Raw genomic sequence first — 16838 nt, 5'->3', positions numbered from 1 at the left:
ACTAATCTCTATTTGGTGCTTAGGGCGTCCCAAGCATTGTGCTAAGCACCTTACCCCCCTCTACATCAGCCCTGTCAGGCATGTACCAGCAGGTCGCTTTTTTTTTTTTAAACAATTTTTTTTTAAAGATTTTATTTATTTGACAGAGAGAGAGTGATCACAAGCAGGCAGAGAGGCAGGCAGAGAGAGAGAGAGGAGGAAGCAGGCTTCCCGCTGAGCAGAGAGCCCGATGTGGGGCTCGATCCCAGGACCCTGAGATCATGACCTGAGCTGAAGGCAGAGGCTTAACCCACTGAGCCACCCAGGCGCCCCCAAGCAGGTCACTTTTAAAGCTGTAGAAACTGAGGCTCAGGAAAGATGAGGTAGAACGTGGTGTTTACAGGCAAATCCAGGTCTGTCCAACTCTAAAGCCCCATATTCTGGGTGCTCGATTTATTTTTTTTTTAAAGCCAATTCCATAAATTTGTTCAAAATTCTGAGCAATTCTCTATGCAGTCGTGAAATGACAGAATTCAAGAAAACTGGAAGTCTTGTTTTCTCCTGACACATAATCGTCCCCATCTCAATGCAACCTGTGAAATGTTCCCAATCTTTTGCCTTCTCTTCCACACCTCCCATCCTATTCAAATTCATAATACCAGGACCACAGAAACACATCAGTATTCTTGCTAGTGTGTAAAGATACAGGCACTGTCTTTCACTGCTGTTGGGAGCAGAGATGATAAATCTTTCTGGAGGGCAACTTGGCACAATATATCAAATGCCTAAAGAGGAATTTAAGCCTGCATAATCACTTCTAGGAATTTATCCTAAGTAGATTATAAGGGGTAGATCTGAATAAAGATTTGTCAATAAGTGTCTATTGCAATTTTATAACAGCAGAAAAAAAGAAACAACCTAATTGTCAAATAGTAATCTTGATAAATACATTATTGTAGTTCTTCATGCTGCAATTCTATAGATAGCCACTGAAAATTCTGTAGAGAAAAAATGACATAGGAAAATGTTCTCAGTAAATTAAATGAAAAACAGTCACAAAATATTATTTCCATTAAAGTTTAAAGTGTGTGTGTGGATATACAACATAATGCTGAAAGTATTTAATTTAGAAAATTCAATTGTGGGTGGTTTTTATTTTATTCTTTCTTTTTCATGTTCTTCCAGTTTTTTTCAGTAACCATATTTTTGTAATTCTAAAACCACTGGTGAAGAAGTAGGAAAAAACTCATCTGGTGCAGCATCTCCTGATAAAAGTAAGTTTTCCCCTGCTTAAGGTTTCCAGCAAAAATCAAACCCTTTAGTTTTGTTTTCTTTCTTGAGAGAGAGAGAGAGACCAAGAAAGAGAGAGCAGCAGTGCTGGGGAGGGAGGGAAGGGGGAGGGAGGGGTAAGAGTGTGGCACAGAGGGAGAGAGAGAATCTTAAACAGGCTCCATGCTCAGCGTGGAGCCTGATGCAGGGCTTGATCTCATGACCCTGAGATCATGATCTGAACTGAAATTAAGAGTTGGATGCTTGACCGACTACGCCACCCAAGCGCCCCAAGTCTTCTAGTCTTTTGTGCAACACATATAAAATATTTTTAATTTTTATTTTTTTAAAAGGTTTTATTTATTTGACAGATCACAAGCAGGCAGAGAGACAGGCACAGAGAGAGAGGGGGAAGCAGGCTCCCTGCTGAGCAGAGAGCCCAATGCAGGGCTCAATCCCAGGACCCTGAGATCATGACCTGAGCTGAAGGCAGAGGCTTAACCCACTGAGCCACCCAGGCACCCTATTTTTTTTTTTTTTAAGATTTTATTTATTTATTTGACAGACAGAGATCACAAGTAGGCTGAGAGGCAGGCAGAGAGAGAGAGAGAGGAGGAAGCAGGCTCCCCGCTGAGCAGAGAGCCCGATGTGGGCAGGATCCTGGGATCATGACCCGAGCCAAAGGCAGAGGCCTTAACCCACTGAGCCACCCAGGCGCCCCAAGGCACCCTATTTTTAAAATTTTTATTGAAGTACAACATATACATGGAAAAGCGTACATAAAGCAGCCCATTAAATTTTCACAAAGCCATTGCAAACAGCACTGCCAGGACCCCAAGAAACCTGTTATGCCCTCTTCTAAACACTACCACCCCACAAAATGAGAACCATCTCCACTTATATCACCATAGCTTAGTTTTGCCTGGTTTTAAACTTTATATCTAAAGTGAAATTGGGGGCTCCTGTCTTCTGTCAGTTTGGTGTATGTTCTGCAAGGTGGCAACTTGTGGGTTTCTGCTCAGCGTGGGGGAAGGGATGTAGTCCTCAAATGTTATTAACAAGTTATTCTAAACAAGAACTAGTGAATTCGGCTGCTTTGGTCAATCTAAATTAAATTGGTGTTTTAAATTAAATCAGGTGTTTTACTTTTAAACGTTCCCACTGTTTTACGACATGTCCTTGTGAAACACTTCTCCCCTCTGTTCAGAGGACAAAATAGGTGACTCCCCAGAGGACTTGCACCTGCTACATCTCCGAAGGGGCAAATTCCCAGGTCGAAAACCATCACTGCAGCAAACCTGTGCTTCCACCAAGGATATGCTGGGGATGGGAGCTCAGGAGCAGGGCACACTAATCTTTCTGCTTTCCCAATTTGCAGCCATTCAATAGGTTTTTAGTAAGTGCATTGAAACCATAAACCTATTTGTTTCCCAACAGACTGTGACTTCCAAAAGCAAAGACACGGTCATCCCCATCTGTGGGATCCCATACTGGGTACTGTGCTTATATGCGACAAAGGCCCAGTAAATCTTAAAAATGCAAAATCTGTTTAAAACAGATGGAAAGAAGGGCACCTGGGTGGCTAAGCTGGTTAAGCGTCTGCCTTTTGCTCAGGTCATAATCCTGGAGTCCCAGTATTGAGTCCCACATCGGGCTCTGCTCCCTCTGCTCTTCATCCTGCTTGTGCTCTCTCTAGCTCTAAAATTTAGGTAAATAAAATCTTTTAAAATAAATAAATAAACATTTAAAAAAGAAAGAAATGTCCTACATAGCTACCCAAAAGTATAGTCAGTCATACAGATACAAAATCTTTCTTAGTGAGACTGAAATGACAACGTATGTATCCATCACTGTGGCTAACCAACCCCCATGCTGTGGAATGTTCTACAGCAGTAAACCATGAGGTGAATCTTTACAAACAGATATGGAAAATCCTCACGATTTGTTCTTAGTTACAAAAAAAGAAGAAAAAAGCAGGTTGCAAACAATCTAATTCTATAACATTCTATCATTAAAAAAACGCAAAAGCCACATCTTTCAAGATACCTATGGAAGTAAATGCACAGAAGAGGCCTGGAACATTACACACCACACTGATAACAGCAGATAGCTCCAGAGATGAGGTTGAGGATGGTATAAAAGGGATTTATTCCTCCTTGTTTCTACCAAGGTCTCCATATGAAGACTGAACAACCCACAAATTTTTAAAAAATCGACTTCTCCCTGGTACTGCCAGTTGGTTTATCTTCTAAGCATAGAAACCTGACTCCTCTGTCCCCCTTAGCATCATGAAAAATGTAGGGAAAAAACAGGTAAGAGTTCCTTAAACAAGCCATGGAAGTTACGGCCAGAGCCTTTAAGGAGACTTCTGTGAAGGGAGCCCTGGAGTCGATTTCAGGAGAGGGAGGAAACAGGAGATCCATTTTCCACATTTAAGAAATTTGAGCTCAAAAAAAAAAAAAAAAAGAAAGAAAGAAAGAAATTTGAGCTCATGTCAATAAAACGGGGGGGCGGGGCGCTTTCCAAGGACTGTGCACACTTCCATGGGGCTGTAAAAATACAGAGGAGGGAGGGAGAAGCGCCAAAAACCTGTCTGAGGTACTTTAATTCGGACAGAAGCAGGGAAAGAGAAGGGAAGCCACCTAAGATTTAATGGAATGAAAACATGAGGTGGTGCCTTTACGCCCAATTACAGCCTCAGCGTTTTGCATTCTGAAATATTCCGTTTCATAAAAATGGAGCTTAGAGTAAGGAGTCCAGGCCAAAGTCTGCCACTGATAACAAGCGTCATCTCCGTCCCGCTAGCGAACATCATCTCTTCTGGTGGCTTTAGTGTCATCGGTGAAACGGGGCGGGGTGAACTAAGCCTGTAGCGCAGCCATTCTGATTTCTATCCAAAGCCTAGAGCAGTTCAATACCAACCAGCAAGCGAGCGCCTCTTCCGCGTGGCTACAGAGGGGATGCGGGTCACTCCCACTCCTCGGCCGGGTCTCCCCAGGTGACCGGAGGAAGGGGGCCGACTGCGGGACTGTCCGTGCGCCCACTCGCACCGGCCTCGGGTCATTCCCGACCCCGGCAGTCGGGTACCCAGCGCCGAGGCCGGAAAGGTCCGGGAGCGCACGGGGGCGGGCGCCGGGCCCCGTGACGTGGTCCAATCCCCAGCCGGCGTCGGCGGTTTTTCCCCCAACTGGCGGACTGGCCCCTCGGCGGCCTCCAGAGGCCCCAGCCGGCGACGGAGGAGGGGGCGGGCGTAGGACGTGGCCCAATGGGAGCGCGCGCCGGGGCGGTGGGGGCGGGGCCGGGCTCCCGGCGCAGGGCCGGGCCGCGGAGGCTCCAATGAGCGCGCGCCGCGTCCGGGGCCGGCTGGTGCGCGAGACGCCGCCGAGAGATTGGTGGCTAATGTAACAGTTTGCAAACCGAGGGGAGTTGTGAAGGGCGCGGGTTTGGGGGCGCGCTGCCGGCCTCGTGGGTACGTCCGCCGTCGCGTTTGTCCCAGAGCTGGGACCGCAGGAGCGCAGGCAAGCGGTGGGGGGTGGGGTGGGGATGGCGATGGGAGCGGGCCGCCCCTCCGGGAGGAGGCAACGTGCTAGCTCCGGGGGCGGGTCGGTAGCGGGAGCGAGGGCCGCACAGACGCCGGTGCGCTTGGCTCCGAAGCTCGGTCCTTGGGGCGCCCCCAAGTCTTAGAGGTGGGCCGGGCCGCGTTTCCAGGAGTGGGAGCCGCCGCCTTCGCCAGGTGAAGCTAAGGTGAACTCGGGGGACTCGGTCCCCGCCCGGCGAAGAATCTTAGCGCTCCTGGCACGGCGTCTGTGTAGGCAGCGGGGTTGGGATGGAGAACGGGGGGCGGGGCGGGACACCCCAAAGGGATACCGAGAAGGAGACAGGCCCTTCTAACATCCCAGCCTCTTCCAACGTCACCACCTCTCAGTTCCCGTCCAGGCCCTGCCTGGCTTTCCCCAGCCAGCGGGGGAGCTCCAGGTGTAGAGAGGTAGTTGAGCCCTGGGCGGAGATCCCTGGTCTCCCCGAAGGTGTCTGACAGCAGGGGCAGGGCTAGGGTGAGCCGGTTATAGCCTATGCAGTGGACGGAAGGTTCTGGTCTCCTTTCTGCCGTCCTGGTACCTTCCTTGTGTAGGGATGTACTGGATGGAGCCCAGGACCCTTTGTGTGGTTAGAGTCCCGGGTCATTATCAGAAGGGAGAGGAGGGGGATGTAGGCTACTCAGCCCCGGGTAGACTGTGCAGTATGAATCTTAAAGCTTCTCTGTTCTGGGATGAGGTACTGTCTTCTTCACACAGGGCATCCGGTTACAAGTGTTGTTTTTCTCCTCCCTCAGAGGCACAATGGCAGCCACCATCAGGAGGCAGAGGCCGCGGAGGCTAGCCTGTTGGGCTGTGATGGCTGTGCTCTTGGCCGACCTGTTGGCACTGAGTGGTGTGTACCCCAGGAGCAGGCTCAGAAGAAGAATAAATGAGTGAATGATGAATGATCCATGGTGGGAGGGGAGCTTCTGGTTGGAAGCCTCTGGACTGGAGTTGCTGAATTCAGTCCTTTATCTTTTCACTTTTTTACCTTTTCTGTGGAGAGAGGTGTCCTTTGGTTAGAGGGGACTCAAGAATGTGGGGGAAGAGGGGCGAATTGACAAATCTGTTTCCTTTGCAGACACACTGGCTGTGATGTCTGTAGACCTGGGCAGCGAGTCGATGAAGGTGGCCATCGTCAAACCCGGAGTGCCCATGGAAATTGTCTTGAACAAGTGAGGGCCATCCCAGTGTCCGGGGTGGGGAAAGAGGGGGGTCTGTGCTCCAAGCCAGTGTGTATGCTTCCTAGGGCCCCCAACAGTCCAGTGTCTGAGTGGTTGTATTTGGGGTGTTGGGGCTCCTGAGTCCACACCCTGCTATAGGCACCTGGGCCCTGCGTCTCCTCTCTTCAGGGAATCCAGGAGGAAAACCCCAGTGACTGTGACCCTGAAAGAAAATGAAAGATTCTTTGGAGACAGTGCAGCAAGCATGGTGAGCTTAGCAGCCCACCCCTTCCCAGAGTGGTGGGCAGAGGGGAGGAGATGACAGATGCCAGAGCCTGAGCCCTTATCGACCTCTGATGTGAGAGGTAGGTGATGGTGGGCTCGGGAGCCTCATACTCTATTCCTTTTTTACCTCCTCTCAGGCCATCAAGAATCCAAAGGCGACACTGCGTTACTTCCAGCACCTCCTGGGGAAGCAGGAGGGAAACCCCCACGTGGCCCTTTACAGAGCTCGTTTTCCAGAGCATGAGCTAGGCTTCGACCCACAGAGGCAGACCGTGCACTTCCAGATCAGCCCGTGAGTGCTCTGCTGGGGACGGCGGGCTCAGCAGGGCCGATGGGCTCCTCTAGTGCTCACAGTTGTCTTGGCCTTAATGTCTGGCTGTCCTTGCCTCTAACTACCCACTTTCCCCCAGGCAGCTACAGTTCTCGCCTGAAGAGGTACTTGGCATGGTTCTCAACTACTCCCGTTCTCTGGCTGAGGATTTTGCTGGTGAGTAGCTAAGGTGGGGCCGGTGGTGGCCAGGTTCCCTAGAGTCTCCTAGCAGGGCAGCTTCGCCTCCCAGGGAACCTTGAGCAGTGTTAGAAGATATCTTCACTTTGGTTATCTGGGGAGCTGCTCCTGGCATCTGCTGGGCCGGGGACGCTGCCAAACGTCCTACAATGCGCAGGACAGTCGCACAGAGCAGAGAGTTATTTGGCCCAAAATGCCAATAACGCCAACACTAGGAAAGTGTCCTCCAAGGCATGGAGCTGGTGGGAGCCCCGTTCTGTTGTCCTCTGTAGAGCAGCCCATCAAAGACGCGGTGATCACGGTGCCGGCCTTCTTCAATCAGGCTGAGCGCCGGGCCGTGCTGCAGGCCGCACGCATGGCCGGCCTCAAAGTGCTCCAGCTCATCAATGACAACACCGCCACGGCCCTCAGCTATGGGGTCTTCCGCCGGAAAGATATCAACACCACCGCCCAGGTGAGCCAGGGAGGAACTTCCGGCCAGAGGGTGGCTGGTTCTGAGGATGGAGGCCACTCGGCGTGTTTGGCATCTTGTGTGCATGGCTGGCCTTTGCCAGGATGCAGCAAGAGAATGGCCCTCTCGGACACTATCGGAGCTTTTCAGCCTCAAGCGGAGAGTGGGTGTAGCGGCTGGAGTTAGGTGAGGTTCCCGAGACCGTTGTCTTGGTGTCTCTGCAGAACGTCATGTTCTACGACATGGGCTCTGGCAGCACTGTGTGCACCATCGTGACCTACCAGACAGTGAAGACCAAGGAGGCGGGGATGCAGCCGCAGCTGCAGGTCCGGGGTGTGGGGTAAGTCGGTGCTGGGCTCACTGAGACACCCTCGGGTTGGGGCTTCTCAGAGTGGCAGCCGCCTCATTTTCCTGCACGAATTCTCTCCTGAAGTATTGACCTTCACGGGGTACCTCTTGGAAGAACCAGGGGAAGATGGGGCGGGAGGAGGACGGTTTGGGAATTTTGAAAGGAAGGGACCTTCCTGAGCGGCTTCTAAGGAAACCCATAGACCACATGCAGTCATTTCACCGTTCTTGTCTTTTCTGGCGTACTTGTTGACAACATTGTCTTCTCTTTCAAACCCATTCCTTTCTGGCCAGCTCTCCTGCCAGCGCTTGAGTCCAGGCTACCATCATCTCTGACCTGCAGGGTTAGGAAAGGTCTCCTTGCCTCCAGTGCGGCCTTCTTCCAGTTTTTTCTCCACATTGCAGCCAGAGGGTTCTTTTCAAAATGCTGACCTGATTATAATCTGTTTCTTTAAAAAAAAAAAGCCTCATACCTTTTACATTAGCCTGTGGGAGCCCTGGCTCCTCCCACTTGTCTCTACCCAGAGCCCCTTGCTCTTTGAGCACCAGCCTTGCCTGCTCTCCTTGGGAACGTACTGGGCTGGCTCCCACTGTGCGTCCTTTTGGGTACTGTTCCCCATCTCTCCAGTTTTCCCTTTTCTTCACCTCGTTACCTCCACTCATCCTTCAGATTGCAGCTCAATTATCACATCTCCACAGAACCTCCCCTGGCATCAAGTAGGCAACACTTCCCTTTTCCGTCTTCTGACACTGTTGCTTCTCGGTCCCTCATAACTCACGGGGTGGTACATGCTTCACGTTCGTGTGTTTGTTCAGTGCTAGATTGTAAACTCCTTGGCCGCAGGGACCCTGGCTTTTTTCTCTCAGCCGCATGCCCTGAGACCAGCACATACTTGACACCCAGTAAACATAGCGGACTGGAGGAGGAGGCGAACTGTCACTGAGGTGTCAGCCACGTACGTGGAACAAGAGTCAGCGACCGTGTGTATTCCTCACACTTTTCTCTCACTGTTTCCTGAACAGATTTGACCGTACCCTGGGGGGCCTGGAGATGGAGCTCCGGCTGCGTGAGCACCTGGCTAAGCTTTTCAATGAACAGCGCAAGGGCCAAAGAGCAAAGGACGTGCGGGAGAACCCCCGTGCGATGGCCAAGCTGCTGCGGGAGGCGAATCGACTCAAAACCGTCCTGAGTGCCAACGCTGATCACATGGCACAGGTGCCTGCACGTGGCTACTTGAGGGACAATATTCCCCGCCCGAGGGGAGAGGACCCCAGCCTCCCGAGCTAGGCCGCTGGCGTGTGGTGTGGCCCATCCCTTCTTCCTCAACCTCTTGCTGTCCCCTCAAAGTCCCAGTCCCTCGGTTTCTAGCCTGCCCAGCCAGAGGAGGACCTGGGTGGGAACTCTGACATGCCTCATCTTCCCCCAGATCGAGGGCCTGATGGACGATGTGGACTTCAAAGCGAAAGTGACCCGAGTGGAGTTTGAAGAGCTCTGTGCAGACTTATTTGAGCGAGTACCTGGGCCCGTACAGCAGGCCCTCCAGAGCGCCGAGATGAATTTGGTGAGGGGGAGTCAGGCGTGGGCCTGGGGTGGAGAAGCGGGTGGGAGAGAGGGTGACAGGTTGGCGGGCAAGAGTGGGCAGGAGTGTTAAGGAACAAGTCAGCGCTGAGGAGGAGGGCTAAGACCCAGCTGTTGTGTGTCCCATTCTTTCTCTGCAGGATGAGATCGAGCAGGTGATCCTGGTTGGCGGGGCCACTCGGGTCCCTAAAGTTCAGGAGGTGCTGCTGAAGGCTGTGGGCAAGTGAGTGTGGGGTTTGAGGCAGTGGGGCTGGGGCTCCAGGGCTGGGCGGCTGCAGGGCTGAGGAGAGGGCGGCCAGGGTGGCTGCTCCAGAGATGACGCGCTGAAGCCCGGGACTTCCACAGGGAGGAACTAGGGAAGAACATCAACGCAGACGAAGCAGCTGCCATGGGGGCCGTGTATCAGGCAGCCGCGCTCAGCAAAGCCTTCAAGGTGAAGCCATTTGTAGTCCGAGATGCGGTCCTCTACCCCATCCTGGTGAGTGGGCCCGTCTGATCGGGTGACAAGCTCCCTTTACCTCACTGAGCACGCTCCCTCTGTCTTGCTCTAGCCTGTCCCCTTGTTTCTCTGCCCGCTGACATTCTCTGCGTACCCTTACCCCCGACGTGCTCCCGCTCTCCAGTGTGCCTCCTCTCTGCCTGCTGTGTAGGTGGAATTCACGAGGGAGGTGGAAGAGGAGCCTGGGGTTCGCAGCCTGAAGCACAATAAGCGTGTTCTCTTCTCCCGAATGGGGCCCTACCCTCAACGCAAAGTCATCACCTTTAACCGCTACAACCACGACTTCAACTTTCACATCAACTATGGCGACCTGGGCTTCCTGGGGTCCGAGGATCTTCGGTGAGGGAGGTGGTCAGGATGGGAGGGAGGATCTGGGGCCACAGGGCTGAGGCGGGCAGCAGGCTGTGCGGTCAGGGTTGGGGTGAGCATCTTCTGGGAGGAAAGGGGAGATATTTCATGCTGGGAAGCTACATAATCTAGAGCTGGAGGAGGCAGGCTGGGTGAGCTCCCTGGAATGGCTCTCGTCCCCCAACCAGGGTCTTCGGCTCCCAGAATTTGACCACGGTGAAGCTAAAAGGTGTGGGTGAGAGCTTCAAGAAGTATCCCGACCACGAGTCCAAGGGCATCAAGGCTCACTTCAACCTGGATGAGAGCGGCGTGCTCAGCCTCATCAGGGTGAGAGCAGAAGGAGGCCCTGGGTACAGGCCAAGGGCCCAGGTCCCACCAGCCTTCCCAGAGTGGTTCCTCCACATGGTATTAGAACATAAGAAACAAGAAGAGTTTGGGAAATGGGAAAGTCTTGCCTCTAAACACAGTTAACCAGGGATCTGCTGTGGTGTTTTCAGGGTCTATGAGTGCTTGTGAGTGTTGTAAAGTTCAGGACCTATAGATGGCTAAGTAAGTCATTCTCAAAGAGTAGGTCTGGGGTTAATATCTTTTAAAACACACTGTGGGGGGACGCTTGGGTGGCTCAGTTGGTTAAGCAGCTGCCTTCGGCTCAGGTCATCATCCCAGCGTCCTGGGATCGAGTCCCGCATCGGCTCCTTGCTCGTCAGGGAACCTGCTTCTCCCTCTGCCTCTGCCTGACATTCTGTCTGCCTGTGCTTGCTCTTGCTGACAAATAAATAAATAAAATCTTTAAAAAAAAAAAAAAAAAAACACACGGTGGGAAATAATGGTCCATTCTGTTGTCGAGTAGAGAAGTGCAGGGCTCAGGGGAAAGGAGCTAGGAGTCTGTCTTCAGAGGGCCCATAATCAAAGGGGGCAGAGGTGACTTGGCTCAGGAGCCGGTAGAAGGAGGCTGCTGAGGGACTAGGCCAGCACTGTAAGTCACCCGGATGCGCGTGAGTAGATGCCCACAGTGACAGGATATTTCCGGGGGAAAGGTGGCTTAGCGTGTGTGTTTCTTCACCCTGTTTTCAGGTGGAGTCTGTGTTTGAGACCCTGGTGGAGGACAGCCCCGAGGAGGAATCCACCCTGACCAGTAAGATGAGTGTGTGCGTGTGTGCACACGTGTGTGTGAGGGAGGCGGTGCTTGTATGCGTTGGGGGAGGGCAGGCCTTGCCCTTGGGTGAGGTGGCGTCACTGCTGTGGCCCTTTTGAGTTTTGGGGCTTTCTTCCTCACAGAACTCGGCAACACCATCTCTAGCCTGTTTGGAGGGGGCACAACGGCAGACACTAAAGAGAACGGTACAGACGCGGTCCAGGTGAGGCCAACATGGAGCCAGGGGAGCTCGGGGGAGGGAGCATGTGCCCGAGGAGTGGCAGCGGAGGCAGGGATTGGGGTGGGCTTTCCTGCTGCCTGGGACTGGCTAGACTACCCCTTCCCCAGCCCAGTGAACCATACTATCCTCTGGACTCCAGGCGACCCCTGTGCTCGGAATCCAGGGCACATTCCCCTCCTCTCCAAGCCCTTGTCCTTTGTCCGACTAGGCCACCGTTGCCATCCAGTCGTCTGTCTGCCCCCACGCTGTGCGGGCAGCCGTAAGCCTGGGGGATGTGGCATGGCTGGGCTTTAGGCTCTGCTACAGTGACAGTTTCCTGCGGGGGGGGGGGCGTCTGTGATTGTTCCCCAGGAGGAGGAGGAAAGCCCTGCTGAGGGGAGCAAGGATGAACCTGGGGAGCAGGCAGAGCTCAAGGAGGAGGCTGAGGCTCTCGCGGAGGACATTTCTCAGCCCCCACCCGCTGAGCCCAAGGAGGATGCAGCCCCTGAGGAAGAAAAGGCTGCAGAAAAAGAAAATGAGGAAAAGTCTGAGGCCCAGGTGAGCTGCAGGCGCCGAATAAGGCCAGGGTGGCCCCAGGGGCTAAGGGAATAGATGCCTGCCTTGTTGCTTGTCCCCAGAGCCCTGCCTGTGAAGAATAGAAGGGCCTAAGCTTTTCCTGATATGCTCCTCTCTTTCCCCACTAGAAGCCAAGTGAGAAAAAGGAAACAGGGTCTGAGGGCGTTCCTCCAGCCCCAGAGGAAGAAAAGAAGCAGAAGCCTGCCCGGAAGCAGAGAATGGTAGAGGAGATTGGGGTGGAGCTGGTGGTCCTGGACCTGCCTGACTTACCTGAGGAAGAGCTGGCCCGCTCAGCGAAAAAGTGAGTAGAAATTCTGTGTGTGTGTGTGTGTGTGTGTGTGTGTGTGTGTGTGTGTGTGTGTGTGTGTGTGTGTGTGTGTAGGGTGTGTGTGTGTAGGGTGTGTGTGTGTAGGGTGTGTGTAGTGTGGGCAGGGTATGGAATCTCTCCCCTGGGAAGGAGAACTGTCTGACCCAGGGTCCGAGTTCAACATGCTCTCTTCTTCATACTTGATTCTTTTTTGTCTCACAGACTCCAAGACTTGACACTCCGAGACCTAGAGAAGCAGGAACGGGAAAAAGCTGCCAACAGCTTGGAAGCTTTTATCTTTGAGACCCAGGTTGGTAGGCTAGGAGGCACGCCTGCCCTGGGCCCAGTGTCTGAGGAGGGTCTGGCTCTGTGAGCCTTGCCCTCAGGGGCTCGGTGCATGCTTGGGCCTGTGTGCTCCTCCCTAGGACAAACTCTACCAGCCTGAGTACCAGGAAGTGTCCACTGAGGAGCAGCGTGAGGAGATCTCTGGGAGGCTCAGCGCGGCCTCCACCTGGCTGGAGGACGAGGGCTTTGGGGCCACCACCATGGTAAGTGGCCTCCCAGGACATGGTGGGTGGGATGCGAGCCCTCGTTTTCCTCTCCAGGGTCAGAGAAGGTGAGGAGAGCTGGGGTGCGAAGCTGTGATTAGGATGCAGGGCTGGCTGCAGGGCCAGCCTCTCCTCCTTTCAACGCCTCTGCCCACTCCTGCCCCGCATCCCTCAGATGCTGAAGGAGAAGCTGACTGAACTGAGGAAGCTATGCCATGGGTTGTTTTTTCGGGTGGAAGAGCGCAAGAAGTGGCCTGAACGGTTGTCTGCCCTTGATAATCTCCTCAACCATTCCAGCATGTTCCTCAAGTGAGCAGCCCCTTTGCTTTTCTTCCTAATTCAGTCCTGCCGAGCCTCAGTGTCCAGCTTCCCATGCCCTGCGTGCACACCCCTGACCCCTCTTCCTCTTGGGCTCACCATCTCCTTTCTGGCTTCCAGGGGTGCCCGGCTCATCCCAGAGATGGATCAGATCTTCACTGAGGTGGAGATGACAACGTTAGAGAAAGTCATCAACGAGACCTGGGTAATCTGGGTGTAAATTCTCATGGGGATCCTCGCCCTGGCAAGGTGTCCGAGCTAGGCAGCATGGGAGATGCTGAGTGATGGAGACTGAGCAGCCGCCGCCTCCTGGCCTCGCAGCTGATTGTGAAGGGGCCATGACGGATTAGCCCCAAACAAGGGTCATGGCCATGCCCGAGTTGTCAGACTGGAGTAGCAGCAGAGCCCATTCCCATGATGTTAGAGCTCCGAGGAGCTGGGGCTTGAGCTGCACTCAGCAAGTGGGCCTGGGTTCAGGGAGGTGAGAAGGACTGGTCACAGGAAGCAGAAACTTCCCTTTTGGATGTGTGGGGAACGTCTTTGAATCAGAGCTCTAGAAGCGCAGAGACAAGGGAATAATCGAGAGGTTCGGCTGTAGTCGGTTCCAAGTAAGCCCCAAGCGTGTAGTTTGGGACTCCTTTGTGGAAAGCCTCGGATGCTATTTTGAGGAGCCTGCCTCCCCTTGTGGGGCTGACAGCTAGGTAGAGTGGACTGGTTTGTGATCTGAGGGCAGAGTCTGAGGCTGGTTGGGGTGTATTTCGTCTGGGGCAGATGTCTGCGGGCTCCAGGGCTAGCTGTCAGCTTGTCCTTTCCTCACCCACAGGCCTGGAAGAATGCGACCATGGCCGAGCAGGCCAAACTTCCCGCCACAGAGAAGCCCGTATTGCTCTCAAAAGACATTGAGGCCAAGATGATGGCCCTGGACCGTGAGGTGCAGTATCTGCTCAATAAGGCCAAGTTTACCAAGCCCCGACCCCGACCCAAGGACAAGAATGGGACCCGGGTAGAGCCTCCCCTCAATGCCAGTGACCAAGCGGAAAAGGTCATCCCTCCACCAGGTGAGGGCAGGGTGCCCACTGTGGGTGCTACTGGGCGGGAAGAAGGCCTCTCCTTCCTGGGACTACATTTTACCCCTGGTTTCCTTCCAGGCCAGACTGAAGACGCAAAGCCCATTTCAGAACCTGAGAAAGAGACTCGTGAGTTGGGGAAAGTGATTGGGAATCACTTTGCTTAACCTAAGGGTTGGCACACTGGCAGGCACAGCTGGTTTCTGGAAGGTCCACAAGCTGTGAAAGACCATTACATTTTTAGGTTATTAGACACACACACACACACACATACACACACACAAAAGAGCTGTGGCCCACAGCTCCTAAAACATTTACTGTCTGGCTTTTTACAGAAAAAGTTTCCTAACCCCTCCATTAGCCCCTTCCTCCCTTCTGCAGAGGCTAACCTCTTCCTTCCCCAAAGCAGGATCTGAACCGGCAGATGCTCAGCCTCTGGAGCTGGGAGGTCCTGGAGCAGGTGAGCGTGGAACTGGGGCCACCTGGGAAGCCTGGTTGGGAGGTCCTGGGGCGGGGGGGGGGGGGGGATATGCACAGAATGGGGCCAGGTCACCTCGGTTTCACCTCCTGGCATCCCTTTGCTCTTCCCCACTCCCAGCAGAACCGGAACAGAAGGAACAGACAACAGGACAGAAGCCAACTTTGAAAAATGATGAACTATAACCCCCGGTTCCCATTCATCCCGCCCCCTTCTCCTATCTCCTCTATTTATTAAACATCGAGGGTCGGGGGAGGGGTTGCTCCTGCCCTCACAGGCTTCAGTTCCTTTTCTCTCACCTTGATCGGAGGTGTGGAAAAGGGGACGGAAGGGACAGCTCACCAGTTCCTTCTGCAGTGGTTCTGTGGTAAAAACTGAAATTGCTCGATTTCCTCATCCCACCCCTGGTTCCCTACCCATCCAGGCCCTAATTTGGGAAAAATCACTATTATGTCTTAATTCTTTGCCTGTGGGTAGGTGAGAGATTGACCGTGAGGGGTCAACGGACCTGGCAGGGAGTGGGATGCCCTGGGATATTAGAGAGTCTCCAGTCTTCTCTGTCCTCCTTCCCGCTCCCTCTTCCACCATGAAGTCCGCCCTACAGGGGCCAGTGTCTACAGAGCCTTGGTTACCAGGTCTGGTTTCTGAGTGCCTATCTCTGCTCTTTTCTTCTTCATGGTCTTGTCTTTCCCTAAAAGGCCTCATCCCCAGTGACTCCTCTTCCCATGGTTTCCTTGCCTTCCTGTGGCAAGTTAGGCAGCCGTCTGCCTCCTGCCCAAGCCCTTCCATCCGGGCAGGCTGCAGCAAAGCTTGATTAATCCCCACCCCAGCATTCCCCCCTCCGGTGGCCAGAGTAGGCAGGGAGAAAGCGAAGGAGGGAATCCAGCCACCTCTGTGGGAGAGATGTGTGAAAAACCGGAGCTCCCACCTGCGGGCTCTCGGGCACAGGAGAGTGTGAGGAACGGCCTGTGTGGGATGCCCGCCTCCTGCGAGCACTGTCGGAGTCTGCATTGGCCCAGTAGCCTGTCCCTCCATGTCCCTATGACTCTTGGCCCCCTGCTCTCTCCTCTTTTGCCCACCCAGACATAGCCTTTCCCTGGCCCCCTAGCCCCCTGGGCTGACCAAAATGTGCTTTCTACTGTGAGCCCCTATCCCAAGACCCTGGGAAAAGGAGAGACCGTGGTGTGAATGTAAAAAGGCCACCTCGCCCTTTTCGCGACAGGCCTTGTGGGGGACGGAAGGGGTAGGGGCTGGCCTGCCTTTCTTGAGTTGCTCTGCTGAGATGGGGGCTCTTGACCCACCGTGCCCATGTTGGGGAGCCTACCCTCTGTATCCCGAATGGAGCAGGAGGCACAGCTGCCACCCAGCTCCCAGGGTAAGGGGGAATCTGGTTGTGTCTGTCTTCTGTCCTTTTTTTTTTTCCTTTTTTTTTTGCCACATTGGCAGAAATAAGACCGCAGGGTCCCACCCCGTCCTGCAGGGTCCCACCCCGTCCTGTATGTTTGAGTTCTTTCACTAGCGGTTGAGGCTGGTTGGACAGGTTTGAGTCAAATTGTACTTTGGTCCATTGTTAATTGAGAAACTGTTTCAATAAAATATTCTTTTCTACAGTTTTTGTGCCGTGACTTTTTAAAAAGTTTTTAAAATTTATTTGTCAGAGAGCACAAACGGCGGTGGGGGGCAGCAGGCAGAGGGAGAAGCAGGCTCCCTGCTGAGCAAGAAGGCTGATGCAGGACTCCATCCCAGGACCCTGGGATCACAACCTGAAGTGAAGGCAGACGCTTCATCGACTGGGCTGCCCAGGCATCCCTTGTGCTGTGATTTTTTTTTTTTTTAAAGATTTTATTTACTTATTTGACAGAGATCACAAGCAGGCAGAGAGGCAGAGAGAGAGGTGGGGAAGCAGACTCCCTGCTGAGCAGAGAGCCCAATGCAGGGCTTGATCCCAGGACCCTGAGATCATGACCTGAGCCCAAGGCAGAGGCTTAACCCACTGAGCCACCCAGGCGCCCCTGTGCTGTGATTTTTTAAACGTTTGTTTCCTGAGTATGGACAGTTCCATGTTTATTAGAGAAAATTTTTAAGAGGAGTTTGAATCTCAACATTACATACACTGGTACCACCACAATATTAACATTTTGGACTTAGTTGAGATTCATATGTATTAAGTTGTTTTGTTTTTTCA

General features: G+C 53.3%; 1 protein-coding gene and 1 long non-coding RNA gene across 7 annotated transcripts; one reads left to right on the top strand and one right to left on the bottom strand.

Moving 5' to 3' along the window:
- Positions 1 to 855: 855 nt before the first annotated feature.
- On the bottom strand, positions 856 to 4492 carry LOC125110282 (uncharacterized). The gene is made up of 2 exons (XR_007130547.1): positions 4171 to 4492; positions 856 to 977 (listed from the first exon to the last, which is right to left on the bottom strand). It is a non-coding gene; the product is annotated as an uncharacterized LOC125110282 (long non-coding RNA).
- Positions 4493 to 4566: 74 nt separating this feature from the next.
- Positions 4567 to 16263, top strand: HYOU1 (hypoxia up-regulated 1). 6 transcript variants are annotated; one of them, XM_047747464.1, is made up of 26 exons: positions 4567 to 4717; positions 5579 to 5676; positions 5905 to 5998; positions 6176 to 6254; positions 6409 to 6563; positions 6682 to 6758; positions 7052 to 7233; positions 7455 to 7570; positions 8602 to 8794; positions 9006 to 9140; positions 9298 to 9380; positions 9503 to 9635; positions 9808 to 9995; positions 10193 to 10331; positions 11079 to 11139; positions 11283 to 11362; positions 11732 to 11917; positions 12064 to 12236; positions 12465 to 12552; positions 12668 to 12790; positions 12966 to 13099; positions 13229 to 13313; positions 13932 to 14166; positions 14257 to 14304; positions 14582 to 14635; positions 14774 to 16263. In XM_047747464.1, exons 2-26 carry the CDS (start codon positions 5586 to 5588, stop codon positions 14836 to 14838), a joined length of 2997 nt encoding a protein of 998 aa, XP_047603420.1. In that variant the 5' UTR covers positions 4567 to 4717; positions 5579 to 5585; the 3' UTR covers positions 14839 to 16263. The 6 variants fall into 6 exon arrangements, with proteins under 6 accessions (XP_047603420.1, XP_047603422.1, XP_047603419.1 ...); XM_047747466.1 differs by having other exon boundaries at positions 4583 to 4766; positions 14777 to 16263; XM_047747463.1 differs by having other exon boundaries at positions 4583 to 4766.
- The last annotated feature ends 575 nt before the right edge of the window (positions 16264 to 16838 follow it).

The sequence above is a fragment of the Lutra lutra genome, chromosome 10 (genome assembly GCF_902655055.1).
Source record: "Lutra lutra chromosome 10, mLutLut1.2, whole genome shotgun sequence".
NCBI classification, from domain to species: domain Eukaryota; kingdom Metazoa; phylum Chordata; class Mammalia; order Carnivora; family Mustelidae; genus Lutra; species Lutra lutra.
Note: the sequence above shows the minus strand (reverse complement) of the source record. Positions and strands in the feature narration are given on the sequence as shown.

Excerpts from the sequence above, each read along its gene's own strand:
- HYOU1 (XM_047747464.1), top strand. The coding sequence starts at position 5,586 with ATGGCAGCCACCATCAGGAGGCAGAGGCCGCGGAGGCTAGCCTGTTGG. Across the intron at positions 9,141-9,297 it reads AGAGCGCCGAGATGAATTTG|GATGAGATCGAGCAGGTGAT; the intron begins GTGAGGGGGAGT and ends CTTTCTCTGCAG. Across the intron at positions 13,314-13,931 it reads AAGTCATCAACGAGACCTGG|GCCTGGAAGAATGCGACCAT; the intron begins GTAATCTGGGTG and ends CCTCACCCACAG.